The sequence below is a fragment of the Oculina patagonica genome, chromosome 9 (assembly GCF_052425735.1).
Source record: "Oculina patagonica isolate OP01 chromosome 9, crgOcupat, whole genome shotgun sequence".
NCBI lineage: Eukaryota > Metazoa > Cnidaria > Anthozoa > Scleractinia > Oculinidae > Oculina > Oculina patagonica.
In genome coordinates, this window is record NC_135766.1 from 18,247,335 (window position 1) to 18,262,502 (window position 15,168).

General features: G+C 39.9%; 2 protein-coding genes across 4 annotated transcripts in view; both read left to right on the forward strand.

Annotated features, from left to right (window-relative positions):
- LOC144666328 (exocyst complex component 3-like) overlaps positions 1-15,168 on the forward strand; it is a 51,962-nt gene that overhangs the window by 12,315 nt on the left and 24,479 nt on the right. For 2 of the 3 annotated variants that reach the window (XM_078527727.1, XM_078527726.1), the window contains exons 17-25: positions 276-317; positions 550-601; positions 709-779; positions 1,670-1,723; positions 3,997-4,097; positions 4,923-4,994; positions 5,337-5,417; positions 5,847-5,918; positions 7,262-7,457. In XM_078527727.1, the coding sequence (XP_078383853.1) occupies positions 276-317; positions 550-601; positions 709-779; positions 1,670-1,723; positions 3,997-4,097; positions 4,923-4,994; positions 5,337-5,417; positions 5,847-5,918; positions 7,262-7,457 (741 nt within the window). Of the gene's footprint in view, positions 1-275; positions 318-549; positions 602-708; positions 780-1,669; positions 1,724-3,996; positions 4,098-4,922; positions 4,995-5,336; positions 5,418-5,846; positions 5,919-7,261; positions 7,458-8,071; positions 8,165-10,068; positions 11,476-15,168 lie in introns of those variants that run through there. The other variant, XM_078527728.1, reaches the window with a different exon arrangement.
- The window catches only part of LOC144666351 (cyclic GMP-AMP synthase-like receptor), a 2,210-nt gene continuing 1,457 nt past the window's right edge, over positions 14,416-15,168 (forward strand). The window contains exon 1 of the mRNA XM_078527767.1: positions 14,416-15,168. This exon is cut by the window's right edge and continues 1,457 nt beyond it. Coding sequence (XP_078383893.1) covers positions 14,559-15,168 — 610 coding nt within the window. The 5' untranslated portion in view covers positions 14,416-14,558.

Genomic DNA, 15,168 nt, shown 5'->3' on the forward strand with positions numbered 1-15,168 from the left:
AGTGAACCATTCAAAACTCGAGGCAAATAACTTCCCCGAACTTCCCCGCTAACTCAAACTGAGTCCCATTTCCCTTGGATTTGACCCCACTTTTCAGTCATTTTTACTCAGTTAATTTGAACTCAGATAACTCGAATTCCCCGCTAACTCGAACTAAATTTTGATTCCCTTGATCAAAACTAAGATTGATGACCCGACTTCTGATTCTAGTAAATCGTAAACATTTCAGTTGGTTTTACTGATGTCAGACAAGTTTAATCTTTCATATTTCTCAGCTACAAGTTGCTGCCAAGGCAGGAGAGGAGATCAAACTACAGGTTAGCTTGAAGCTCACATAACTAACCTAACTAAACTGTAAATGCCATCCGGAAATTTCTGTGGTATTGTTCATTGCAGTCATTGTGGCACTTAAGTCTTAGTGCTGCTTTTACCAATCTTTTAGTTCCTAAAGTAACGACCCTTGTTACCGCTTACATAATGCCCATATTGACGTTTTTTCTTTTCCCTTGCCTTCAATAATCTCACTCTTCGTTTTTCTTAACGAAACAGATTCTGGATATTTGTCTTGAGTCGATGCAAGGTTTTCAAAGAGAGTACAGAAGTAAGTTTATTTAACAGTAACAAGAAGTGAACATGTGCCGTTAACTTTGTTAGTTGACCATTGTTGGACAAGTTAGTTACAAAGTTATCCTTGTAATTGTTGTTTAGGTGCAATCAGAGGCTACAAAAGCAAACACTTTGAAGACAGAATGCAACCGTTCAGATTTGTGGAATACATGGTAGGTTCTGTTTGTCATTACCCTCTCTCGCAATTTTCCGTAAACTAGTACACTAATTTTTGCTGGCATGCAGTTCCAGTTTGTTTATATATTGTTTTTGCTGCTGTGGAGTTTTGGGTCTGTGCGGGTTTACCTTCCTTCTCTCCGCCTGGTTAGCTCAGTTGGTAGAGGCCGGACTGTGTGCGGGAGGTCTCGGCTCGAGCCCAGACCGGACCAACACTCAGGGTCTTATAACTGAGGAGAAGTGCTGCCTTTGTTTACATCTGCAAATGGTTAGACATTCTAGTCTTCCGGAAAAGGACGGTAACCGAGGTCCCGTCTCCTGTATCTTCAGTCTTCTAACGGGCGAGAACCACACAACGAGGAGGGCACAAAGCTCCCGGGTTGCTGGCCATACAATTGTATCTAACAGATGTAAAGCGCTTTGAATATACATATGAAAAATGTGCTATATAAATGCATTATCATTATCATTATCATTAACAAAAATGTTTGCGAGTGGGTCAAAAATCGAAAGAAAACAACTTTCTAAAGATTGCGATGTATTGCGTTATGTTTAGAACTCGTAAATAGGCTTGGTGATACGAAAAGCACCACGCGATACCAGTTCGGCACAAACGTTCCAGTAAGTTAAAAAAGAAAATACTTTCTTCCTCTTGTAGCTTTATTCGTGTCTCTTAGCTTGTCTGTTGCTTTATAAAAGGGCTCAAAAGTGAAAGGGGGGGGGGGGGATAGGGGAACTTGTATATATTTCATAAAAATACGCTTTCCCCCTGACCAGTCAAACGAGTAAAATTAATCAATGTAACATTGTGAATTTTAACGCCTGTGAAATGAAGCTTATTTTAATCAAAGCCAATTTAACGCTAGCGTTTCCTTCTTCTTGACAGGTGGCGATCGTCAACAATTGCAAGGCGTGCATGGACTTTACAGAGCAACTAAAGGTATGTTGAAAGCCTGACTTTGTACAATCGGATTTGGTTTGGTTGCAGCGGCCTTAGTAGGCTGGACTCTGGATCGAGCAGTCCTGGTTTAAACCTTGGCCAGGGTCCTTGTGTTTTGTTTTCTTGGGCAAGGACACTTCACTCTCATAATGCTTTCTCTGCTTTCTGTCTTTCTCCACTCGGGAGTCACCAGACAAAAATGCTCGGGGTTTGGGGATGACGGGGGGGGGGGGGGGGGGGGGGAGATATGGGAAGAGTTTTGCGATGGATTGATGGTTTAGCATCCCTCCCCCAGAGGGAGTAGCTATACGCTATACTCCTAGTCACTTCAAACTACAGAACCGGCGTTAAAGGGACTGTGTAACGGCTGATTACAGTCGACCGGTATTTTGTAAGTTTAGCAAATACTCACAATGAAACTTAATATTAGCGAAGAAATTAATTGACGTATGGATCGAAAATTACATTTTAATCATAGCTTCGTTACAAACAAATATGTCTCGCGGGCGTTATAATTAAAAGTTAGAGAGAAACGAGATCAACGTTGGAAACTGTTCAACCATTTTTTTAAAGCCCTTGTCCCCCGCACCTTCTTTTGTATTTGCTGTGTTATTGAAAATTGAAATGTTCTTTTACATACTACTTATTAACCGAGAGTGAGGTCATTACAGGGGAATCTCAGACCAAGGCCTTGATGTATTGACCGAGGGATAGCGAGGTCAATACATGAAGGTCAAGGTCTGAGATTCCCCTGTAATGACCGAACGGACGAGGTTAATAAGTTATTTATTATATGGCCTTTAAGCACTATTCAAAAGAAGAGTATAATCAAGGGAAAAAACACTGGAGGTAAACCTCGCTCTCGCTCTCTTTGGCTCTCTTTGTCGGTCATACTAAAGAAGTATTGGTATGCTTATATTTTTCTTTAAGTTATTGAAAAGATAGTTATATTTTGTCGGCTCTTTTTGTTTTTGTTTTTTTTGCCCCCTCGCTAGTAGCTTTTACTCACAACTCAAAAAATCGTCGAGCCGGGAAAAATTTTCATAATGCCCGGTCATTACAAGAAATTATTAAATTTTCAGCCACGGATATTGCATTTCTAGCATTCTGATTGGTTCACTCAATCCCGGTTGTCAGCTCGTATACCTTAGTTTGACCTTATTTGGAAAATGATTGCGTTACTGTTGCCAAACTAAAATTTTTCTGCGGGAAGCGACAGTTCCATCAAAATGGTTTTGAACAGCAAATTTGGCGAGCTTTATGAACAAGAAATAATTAGCGGTGCCTACAAAAACCAAAGAAATGCCATAGTAAATTAAACTACGCAAAACAAAAGGATAGATGCGAAAAGTGTAATTAATAATACTTTTAAACTGAACGCACAGCAAGAGCGAGTGAATAAAGTATAAAAGCAGCAAATAATTTATGAAAGAACGGCAAACTGACACAGTTTCATTCAGTGTACGTCATAAAACTAGGCTCAGCACTTCAGTAAAGTTTGTTACCTTTCAATCTTGGTTTTGTCCTTTCATACTTTAGTAAACCCGTTCCACTTTGAGCTCAATTTCGCTTCAAATAATATAGCAGTCTTGATGACAGCCGTGGAGCCGTAAAGAAGTACAAATTAAACACTTGCCTCGTTCGACTTGCACAAGACTTGTAGTTTCCAGAAAAGGTTTTGCTTCGGATCTTCTCGTAAATCTTAACTGTTGTCACAATTTCCGTGATATTTAGACGACTTTAGAGGGGATTGTTTGAGGAAAATCTTCTGAAGAAAACTCTCTTGCTCGCTTTCCTCGTATGTTTCATTCAACTCAAGAAGTGAACACCGCGCCAGAAATTTTCGCGCCTCCTCATACTATCACTTCGTTTACATCAAAATGAAATGTCCATTCGATTTTCAAGTTCAGTGAACTTGAGAAGAATTTAATAAAACAATTATTCCATTCGCCCTTGTTGGATACGAGTCGTTATAGCCAACTCGGCGCTTCGCGCCTCGTTGGCTATTTACCACCTCGTATCCAACGCGGACTCATGGAATAATTGTTAAATAATGCCCGCTCAGCAGCCAATCAGAGCGCACGTACTATTGTAGCCATATAATAATGTTTTATATTTTACTCAATTTGGTGTCCTTTTTTTCACGTCAAAATTTGGTCTAAATACACGACACGGTTCCTGGAAGCGCCAGATGATCGGAATAAGCTAACTGGACTTGATAACAGAAACAGACTATCCTTTACTGAGTTGTCCCTGCTGTTTACATTCTATAGGAGCGATTGGTGGCTGAACTGGGCCGAGCTGCGTTTGGAGAAGACAAACAGCGATCCTTCAAGAGTGTGGTCGACTGCTTTGAAAAAATAGGTCAAGAAAGGTTTGTGGAATTTTATATTTTGATATACGGTGTGGTTTGTCAGTAAGCGTCAGTCAGAGAATATTTTAATCTTTGCGCTCCGTGGCCTAATAAATCAATTTTTAAGGGGCAGTATAACGAGAATTCTTATACATTTTTGGTGTTTGCTATGATAAAATTAAGAGGGTGCACTCAGTGATCAACAAAATAACCTTTGAAGAACAAAGAAAGGCATAAATTCATTCTACAAAGTGTGATTAAATGTAATCAATGGTTTATAAGTGATTTCAGGGCTCGAGACTAACTTTTTTGCTAACTAGCCAAGTGGCTAGTGACAGCTTTGATTTTACTAGCTAAAACTTATTTTCTACTAGCCACAATTTTTAAGCATAGTTCTTCTTTTAAGGGGGGGGGGGGGGGGTGAAAACAATGTGCGATAATGTTACCTTGAGCCGTAAAATGTTCCTTAAATCTTCATGTTATTTTTTTCTTACAAAATTGGGCTTTGTTCTTCACTATAAAAATTGTACATGTACATGCGTTTTTGTCAACTAGATTGTTTAAAGCTTCACATTCTATAATGTCAACAGTTTACTTAGTTATATTCTCTGAGAGACGATTTTAATAAATGCGGTTTCTTCCAATGCCTGATTTTTTCACTAGCCATTTTGGCTAGTGAAAGGCCAAAACCTACTAGCCAAAATTGCATTTTTACTAGCCTTTGGCTAGTTGGCTACCGTTAGTCTCGAGCCCTGGATTTTCGTCCAAGTAACACTGTAAAATTTGAAAACGTCGGCCAGATGAGTCAGGTCAAGTTGATTAATGGAATGCTTTTCTGTCCTTAAGTGCTGGGTACCTTTTAGAAGAGGTTTTCATGGATCTGGAACCGTTCTACAGTCAAATCATGACTCCCACATGGTAAGATATTTCTGTTATTATTATAGTGTAGTGAAATAGCGCGTGAAACATTAGCTTTGTATATGTTAAACATGCATTCAAATTCACCTTAAAAAATCAAGTTGCAATGTTCCAGATGAAAGAGGGGTCTCTTGTCAAAACCTCACTATCTGACCCAACAGATTAACAGAAAACTTCAAATGTTTGGGAGGGATCTGTGGGAAATTGACTTGTTAGAATTCCTTGTTTACTCCTTGCTTTAGAAACTTTTTTGGAAGCCCTAGTTGATATTTAATTATATTATTGATGTACGTGCTGAAGTTGCAATAACCTTGTCTAAAAAACTTCTTATTGCGTTATTAGGGTACCAAGCCCTGAGGCAGTGGACACAATCATTGTGACAGTAGAGGATTATTACAATGACTTTTTACACATGAAAGACAGGTACAGTACATTTGTGTTGTGTTATTTGTGATTTGGGGAGGGGGGTCGGGGTGGTGGTGGTAGAGGATACTCAAAGAGGGATACTTCAATTTTTTGTAGTATTGGTCGAAATATTGGCCTATTAAAAGTACCCTTGCCGTAGTGCCAGCCTAGCATTTTAATGAGTTTTCCTACACGTTACAGTGACGTCTGGTACAAGCATTTCTACAAAAAGAGTTCCGGCAACAAGAAGTACTTAGTAAAATCTGCGTTGTGTTATTCCCTACATTCAAAGTTTATATATTTGCTGAAACATTTCAATGCGACGTCCCTTCGTTTGTCGATACCCCTAACCTTTATTTTGAACACTTGGAAAAACAAAAAAAACAAGCCTTGGTTTTGTTTGCGGTCAACTTCCGATAACGAAGACACTTGTTGTTTGTTTTTCAGGTTTTTTGATTACCTCATGGAACAAGCTTTGAGGAAAGTGCTTTTAGAATATGTCCGAGCTATGTTGAACAAGTATGTTTTCAATCGTTGTTGTAATGTGTTGTTGCATGTTTGTGAGAACTACGGCATGTTGATAACTCTTAAATAAACTAATCTGGTATCTGGTAGAATGTTCTAAGGCTCTCTATTTTTCAACATACACGCACACACACAAAAATTCAGGAAAACAGCGAGCGAAGCCAGTGCGAGTTTGAAACACGAGGTGGTGGGGGTGGGGGCGAGTAAAGCCCCTCGCGTCTCCCTTGTTTTGCCTCCACTACACATCCGGACACACATCTCAGTTATAAATTGGGTGCGTTGGCCAGCCGAGCCACCGTCCCGTTTATTCAATCTCAACGGATAATACAAGAAATTACAAACTATGAATAGCGTTAGAAAACTTAATGCACCAGAGCCGGACACGAAAACCCCTAAAAACCAGCAAGTGGAGAAAACGGGGAACGTGTGCCCCCGACCAAGGCAGTGGCGCAACCCTTGGGGTTTTAGGGTATTCTAATCTAACATACTGTAAACAAATACTTTTCGAAATATATGATCTTACAGTGATACAATTATAATAGGAGAACTAAATATTTAAACAAAACGAAGCGTAAGCCCGCATCCACGGATGACAAAGGAAATAAAAATAAAACCAAACATTGACCAAAACGTGGCGAAGGCTGACCGTAGAATGTCTCACCTTCCTAACGGTCACCTATTACAAACTCAAATCCCACTATACATTGCACACCGCAAACCCGCGCCCAACCCTCTGGTCCGTGCCGGCAAAAAAGTAATTTATGCTAATCTAAGACTATCACAAATTACATTTTGCACTGGCGTCCAGTTCTCTTGCATTTCTTTCCCCACGTCCAATGCTAATCAATTAACGGTCGAAGAAAAATACGAATAAGTGGACGACTTTAAACACTCTAGTCTCTGAAAAAGTATGCTCAGAGTTATATAGACGGTGAACAGAGCCTCGCTAATTCGTAACCCCCCCCCCCCCCCCGAAAAAATCTTTTTCCTTCGGAAAGCCTCTTTCAACTACAACAAGTGAAGCTCGATCGCCACAAAGTTTATAATTCTGTATTATTTTTATTAGGAATCTTCCATCGGATTATGAAATTTCTAGGAAATTGTGAACGTCTTCCTTAAAATGAGTGCTTTAAAAAGGGTCCTTTTAGCTTGATAAATGGCCGCGGGCCCTTTTTAAAAAATACACATGCTGGGAGTACTTATCGAGAAGTTTTTTGTTACAATGCGACATGTGGACAATTTTGAGACATGTTCTCTTTTGAAAAGGTTTGCAGATTGACGACCTAAAAAGCTTGTAAACATAGATTACACAAAACCCTTTCTGTTTTATTTGCCAGACGAATAGCATTCAAAGATTACGAGGGAAGACGAGACGCCGCGAAGAAGATCACAGAAGAATCCAAAAAGATCGAAAAACTCTTCAAGAAATTAGCAAAAGCGACCTTAGAACCTGAAACGCAGTGTTCCGTTCTACCGACACTTGCTGAGGTCATCAAACTCCGGGATACGTCCATGATGGCTCTTGAAATCTCTGTGAGTAGTAAAACTTGTTACTTGTGTTAGTTTGTGCGTTTCAAGCAGCTTCCTGGAGGCTCGGTCTAGCGGTCCGGGTTCGAGCCGTGGACGAGGTGATTTTGTTGTGTCCTTGGGAAAGACTTTATACTTTTACAGTGCCTTTCTCCGCCCATTGTTCGGGTAGCACGAGGATTTGCCGAAACTATCAACTGTTATACAGCTGCTAACACGACAGCTTTGAGAATTAGAAAGTTAAAACAAAGTTCTGACGTACTGAGTAGTGGGGGGGGGGGGGAGGGGGGGGGGGACTGAGCAGCAAGTGCCTTAAAATCGTAAAAAGTTCCAGACGTTTCGGGCTCAGCCCTTCATCGGTGGAAGAGGTCTAGATTTCGGTTAAAACGCTATCTTGCGCCACGAATTGCTTTAAGGATTAGTCTGTAGGTAGATAAGCACTGTGAAAGTATGCCGACTGGGCCCTTTTTCCAAAACGGTCCCCATGGAAAATGGCCATCACAAAAGGAATCCCATTTGAAGTAAAATATAATGTTCCTATCTTTCAAGTGAATCCTATTTTCCTCAGCGTGTGCTGTTTATTGTCAAGAATAAGTTACATTTGTCACTTCGATCCCCAGGGAATTGCTAACAAGTACCCAGACTTCAAATCAGACCACGCCCTGGCCTTGTTGTTAATGAGAGGAGATGTCACCAGGGCTGAGGCAAGACAGGTACGTTGTTATTAACTTTTTTACCAATAAGGTTCCCTAATCTAGGAAACCTTGATTTTATGAACCGTTCTTTGTCTAGGGAAATCTAGCGTTTACGAACCTTTCTTATCCAATGAAATTAAACTTACGAACCGTTCTCTATCTAGGGATAATGACTTCTAAGTGCCGTTTTCCGTCTAAGGAAAGCTCATACGGACCGTTCTTCATCTAAAAAAGTCGTCATCATTATCATCTACCGAAACTTAACTCTTACGTATCGTTTTCTATCTAAAGGTCTGGTAAAACGAGGAAGCATGTTTCCAGAAACATTCGTAGCACGCGCGTGTTTTCCAACGCTTCCCAGTTTTGCCATAGCAAAAATTTTTTTTGGGATCACTTTCTTGGGGAGCTTGGAAACCAGGCTTGATTTGGTAGCCGAGACTTCTCCTCACGATGCAACCTTGTTTACAGACAACAGCGAAATTTTCACAGAATATCCACTAAAACTTCTTGAGAGTATCAGATGTTTGTTTAGAAATGTCAAGCGATTCAAAAAATGATTTTGGTTTTCTAGTTGACGAAATATCCGAACTTCGGTATACCATAAAATCGCTATGTTCTGGACACTTAGAAAAATTTTGGCTCAGTCCGGAAGTGAGCAATATTTAAACAGAAAACCTCACACAAATGAATGAAAGGATGAATATCTCTATTTACTTTAATAACCCAATAAGAATATTCGATGTTTGTTTAGAAATGCAAAGCGATTCTTAAAATTATTTTGGTTTCGAAGTGGACGAATTTTTCGAGCTTGTGCATACCATAAAATCGCTAACAATACACCCGCTCATCTTTATTTCGATGTGCTACACAAACAAGACGGATCGGAATCCGCCAATCACAGCCCACTAGTATGACCTTCTGAACTTGTGGGCGAATTTGCATGAAATCAACACCGGCCGGAAATGAGCCCACAAGTTCAGAAGGTCATGCTAGTGGGCTGTGATTGGCGGATTTCGATCCGTCTTGTTTGTGTAGCACATCGAAAAATGAGCGGGTGTAAGTGTCATGAACATAGCGATTTTATGGTATGCACAAGCTCGAAAAATTCGTCCACTTCGAAACCAAAATAATTTTAAGAATCGCTTTGCATTTCTAAACAAACATCGAATATTCTTATTGGGTTATTAAAGTAAATAGAGATATTCATCCATTCATTCATTTGTGTGAGGTTTTCTGTTTCAATATTGCTCACTTCCGGAATGAGCCAAAATTTTTTTAAGTGTCCAGAACATAGCGATTTTATGGTATACCGAAGTTCGGATATTTCGTCAACTAGAAAACCAAAATCATTTTTTGAATCGCTTGACATTTCTAAACAAACATCTGATACTCTCAAGAAGTTTCAGTGGATATTCTGTGAAAATTTCGCTGTTGTCTGTAAACAAGGTTGCATCGTGAGGAGAAGGCTCGGCTACCAAATCAAGCCTGGTTTCCAAGCTCCCCAAGAAAGTGATCCCAAAAAAAATTTTTGCTTTGCCATACGGGGTGCAAATGATTGTTGTTTCCCGCGCTTGTCACAAGCTGCGTGATTTGCTTAGAGTTCCGATTGGCTCATTGTGTTATTTACCCATGCTATGATTGGCTAGCCTCCCACGCGGTCGTTCTTAGGGGCGATCGTGTTTCACTCCCCTAAGAACGACTGCGTGGGAGGCTAATGATTGGCCAGATATGATAACTTGGTCTTGGACTCATGGCAGTCAGTAATAAAAAGGAACAAAGGAAAGACAGAGGGGGGAGCTGACAGTAACCCGTCAGTCGTTCAACTTGCTTAGCAAAACGTTTACTGTGTGCCTCATCGTCCAGCTTATTGTCCTTGTCTCTTTTCACACTTACAAGTGATATTTTTTCTTCTTTTTTGTTAGTTAATTATGGAAACTCCTCTGGAGGGAAAACAAGATACGCCGGCTGATGAGCCCAGTGCATTTTTCAGCCAGATTATTGTGCCACCATCTTTGCTGGACAAACTGGAAACAGTGATGAAGAAGAAATAATGAAAATTGTTGTAGTCAAGAACCAAACCGGAGAGATATCGATACTGTTTTGATATGCTGTTCTTGGCATATTTTTTTATTTCTAAAAGAACTCGAAAAACAAGGAAATTTATGTACAAAGGTTAAGATAGTACATTTATATAGTTTATAGTTTTGTTGTGTCAAAAACTGTTATCTGTCTTTTTTGTCCGTCTGTTCGTCTTTTTGTGCGTAATCCAAAGAGACGCCAAATAGATCTAAGGGACGGACCTTATTTGTTCCTGGAGGAGGGGGTATGAAAAATTTTCCTCTGCAAACTAATTTTTTTTGGGACCGCGCGGAGACTGGGCCCGGTTCATAAATCGCCCGGACTTTTTTAGTAGTCTTGGTTATTTTAAGCACCCCTGCAAAAATTTGTTTTTTTTGAAATGCAAACTATATTTTTTATATACATATCGTGTTTGCAAGCAATTTATTTTGTCCTTTTAGGCCCTGCAAACAATTTTTTCAATATTTTTCATACCCCCCCCCCCCCCCCCCACCACCACCACCACCGGAAAAATACATACAATTATGGAATCAAAATTTATCAATTGTTAGTTAAAATAAAATCAAGTGATAGCCTTCTTTCCTTTATTCCCAAAAGTTAGAAAAAGCTGCTCGGAAAGAATTCTGAGGCCCCAGCTGCCTCAAATGCCTCAAAGTGTTCACTGTCTTGCAAGATAATATATGAAATGCTGTTAGACCTTGAAAACCTACCCCCACCTACTTCTGAGAAAAAACTTTTAGCATGCGGGGTCGAGAAGAAGGACCTAAATAAACTATACCTATTACCATTCAGAGCCACAAAAGAAATAAAATTAGCTATGTTCCAATACAAAATTATTCATCAAATCTTACCAACGAACAACCTGTTACACAAATTGAAAAAAGTTGCCTCCCCTTTTTGTCCTTCTGAGTGTCAAACCATATGGCATATGTTTGTTCACTGCCCGCAGGCAACCTCTTTTTGGAATAAATTCCAAGAGTGGTATTCGTTTTTAAGTAACACGAAATTGAGTCTTTCGGAGTTAGACGTCATGTTCGGAATTATTCGCAGTCACACTCACTGTTTAGCTCTCAACCATCTCATCATGTTATGCAAGTATTTTATATATGTTAAAGCATTAGATACTATTAAGTTCCAGTTTCAGGATTTCGTCTCTCTTGTGCGGGAAAAGATGAAACTAGAGAAATATATCGCAGCCACGTCTGATAAAGTGAAAGATTTTGAGAATAAATGGCATTTTTTTCTAGCAATTTAAGATAGTCTTATTTTTTTTTATTATTTTGTTTTGCCCTCTTTAATTACTTGATTAATTCAGTTGATATAAGCTACGTTTTTGCTATGTTACTTAAGAGAATTATATTTGTAAATTTACACCTCTAAGTGGACAGTTTTGTAAAACAGTTATTAAGTAAGTAAGTAGTATAGCAAGAAAGTAAATAGAGCAGCTATGATATTTATTGTTGTTTAGCAGAAGCAGTTGTAATGTAGCATGTGCCGTTAGTGTTTGTAAGTAATGTAAGTTTCTTTTGCAAGAATGTCTTTGTGTTGCAATTAAAAAAAAAAAAAAAATCAAGTGATACTTTATTCATTATGAATGGAAACTGTTGTACCGCGTCAGCGAGTAAAAAATAAAATAAAAACCGTTCAAATTTTCTTTATATAATAATCTAACTAGCCTGCGATAATCTAACAGGCACACTCAAACCTCAATAGCGACTACGGTTCCGAATTGTTAAATCGCCTCTTATTCTTATTTCATTAACCATAGCAGCTTTCATGCTATGGAAAGCCCCAGCCCCAAAATTTAATAAATACGGTCCTTCGTTGCTCACTATTCAGCAGTGAAACCACAAGCCTGAGGCTCGTTTAAACGCTGACCTTGTATTCAAGTGACACCGCATGCTCAATTATATCACTCGATACTCAGGCGTCCTTGTTTGTTCATTTGTGTTACTTTTTTATTAGTTTATCCACTTAGGGATTGACCTATTTTTGTTGTTTTGGGGGCGGGGATGGGGGGGGGGGGGGAGGGAACAATTTTTCTTAGCTGGATTTTTTTCCGTCTTGTGTCTGTGCAAGAATTTTATTTTTCACCTTTCGCTTGTGCAGCTACGACTTCGGCTTGCTGTGCCTGAATTTCTCTGCTTTTGCCGTACAGGAATTGTTTTTTGGTAATTGTCCAATCCCGCCTCCCAAATAAAATGGTTCATTCGCAGTGGTCGATCCAGGGGAGGGGCCTGGGGAACCCAGGCCCCCACCTTATTTTCAGGCCAAACCAAGGCATGTAAATTCTTTTCGAGAGCGGGTCCCCCCCTTATTCTTGGAGTCTGGATGATCGGGGCCCCCACTTACCTGAAGATCTGGATCCGCGACTGATTCTACAGGTAGCCCAAGCACCTAAAGGAGCCGTCAACATATGGCATTGCGTAATAACGTTATTATAAGAGTTTGTATGGGAATATAACGATCGTAAAAAATAATTCAAAATGGGGGGAAAAGATCAAATAAAATTGACTTACCTGCCCCACTGTGGAGGCGTTTTGAAAGGAAAACAGAGAACCTAAATTAAAAACCACTGGACTCGATTCGAAACGCCGCCTAATGTTATAGAAACACAAGTTACAAACAGAAGAAGGCAGGTAAGTCGCTTTTTTTTATCTTTTCCCCCTATTTGGAATTATTTTTTTACGATCGGTATAGTATAGTAAATGGTTTGAACCCAGGAGTATCAGTAGGTCGTAAAGTATGATCGTCCGGGTGAGAGTAGTTCTGAGAAGAACTGTTGTTGGTGAATGACGTTTCGACAACCTGAGTAGAAGTCATCTTCAGAGTCAAGTGAAAAGTTGTTGTCAGTCGATGATGTTATATGTCTGGTCCGTTGAAGCTGATTGGTCAGTTTAGCCGTGATGTTATTGGCTGTAAGACTCGTGTAGAGTTTGTCAACAGTAATTGGTCAGTTTCGACCCGTATATTGTTAGTCAAATTAAGTCGTTCTGTTCCGTCTATTGTTAGACCATACAGTGGAACACCGATATAACGATCCTCGATACAACGTACATTGTTAAAATTTGTCAAATCCATGAGAATTTATCGTCAGATCCGTGACGACTAGATCGAACTAGACGTTCCGTGACGGTTTTTACAGGGGTCTTTGATGATATGAGCGAGGAGTTATACATGGTCAAATATGTCAAATCCATGAGAATTAATCATTAGATCCGTGACGACTAGACGTTCCGTGACGGTTTTTACAGGGGTCTTACCGTCTATGATGTCCCGTGACGGTTCTCACAGCGTTATATTGGCCGGTCATAACAGTCACCGTTTTTTACCAACGCCCTATAGGAACAGTTCCTGTTTGTTGTATTGTTCCTAGAAAGAATGTTTTCTGCGAAAGCCACGCATTGTGAATTGTGCTAAATACACCTTATTCGATGGTTTAACATATAATATGAGGGGTATCAAATGGTCTTTGCGAGCATTTGCGAGCATGCGAGCTCAGCGTTTTTCTTTGCGAGCACGAGCATTGACAAAAATTAGCCTTGCGAGCAACGAGCACTTTTCAAAAACCTACCTCCACTAAAAATCGAGCATGCGAGCACTTGTAAAAATGTGCGAGCACGAGCAAACGAGCACCCACTAAAATTTTGCGTGCATTGCGAGCACTGCGACATTTTGGGGGACCATTCTTGACTCCTAATATGCGCGGATATTTTGCGACTGAGTTGAGTAGAAATGAGCAATGAGCAAAATGTCCGCTCGTATTATATGTCAAACAATCGAGTAAGGGATTTATTTTTTTTTTCACTATTTTTTCCCACTAAGTTTGGGTCCGTATTCCGTAAGTTTGTCCGTCCGTATTTTGGCCTGATCTACAGTGTATCAACGTGGCATATTTTGCAGGTTCCTTTGTCCTAATATGGTAAAATGTCACAATGGTGGAATAATAATGTTTGTTATAGTAGTGTACAGATGTGACATATTCCAATATTCGAAGAAAGAAATGAAGTTGACACATGCAAATAAATTCCGTGAACCAAATGTGGTGAATAATATACAACACCAATCTTCCAAAGCCACTTTGAGAATAAGTTGGTGCTTTAAACAAATAGACGGAAAATGTCTTGCCATGTCTGAAATTATGGAACATTTGGAGAAGAAAACAAGGTTTGAAGATGAAAGCGAAGAAGTGAAACGTGTATTTAATTTTCCAAGAAACAAACGATGTTTGAAGTATGCAAATTACTTCCGTGAAAGCCAAATATTGTAAAAAAATACCCAAAACCAGTTCTGGGCCAAAACCACCACAAGGCATCACAGAAATATCTGTATCATGTCTAAAATTGTGGAACATTTCGAGAGGAAAGCACGGTTTAAAGATGAAAGCGAGGCCGAATTAATTAGAGAAAAACTCGAACAATTTGTGACCAGCATTCTGGCACAAGTGGAAAAGCGAGACAAGCGATTTCAAAGCACTCTTGTTCATAGCGGAAGTGTGTACGAAGGAGTAAAAGTTTGCCAGCCGGATGAGTTCGATTTTATGATCAGAATTGACTCACTCACGGACAAACCGACATTCCATTCCTGCGACAAAGGTGAAGGCTACACGAAGCTCGCCCTTGATGAACAAGGTTGGGAAGAATTCAAAGATGTCGAAGGCTTCTTCAACCCAAACCTGCTCTCCCGTTACTTCAAGAAGCTTGTCAATGCATCTTTGAATGACGTCGAACTGCCCACAGGCCTGGCGATCCAACGCGTTAATCGAAGATTGTTTGATGAAACGTGGTGGCCTGTGTTCTCTGAGCTTCTTGGAAACAGCGGGGGCCAAGAAGATCCATCTGGTGTAATGTACTCAGAAACCCACGGCCCAGCCACAACACTTTACATCAATTGGCAAGGCGGAAACAGTTACAGAAATTTAATTATCAGCGTGGATTTGACAT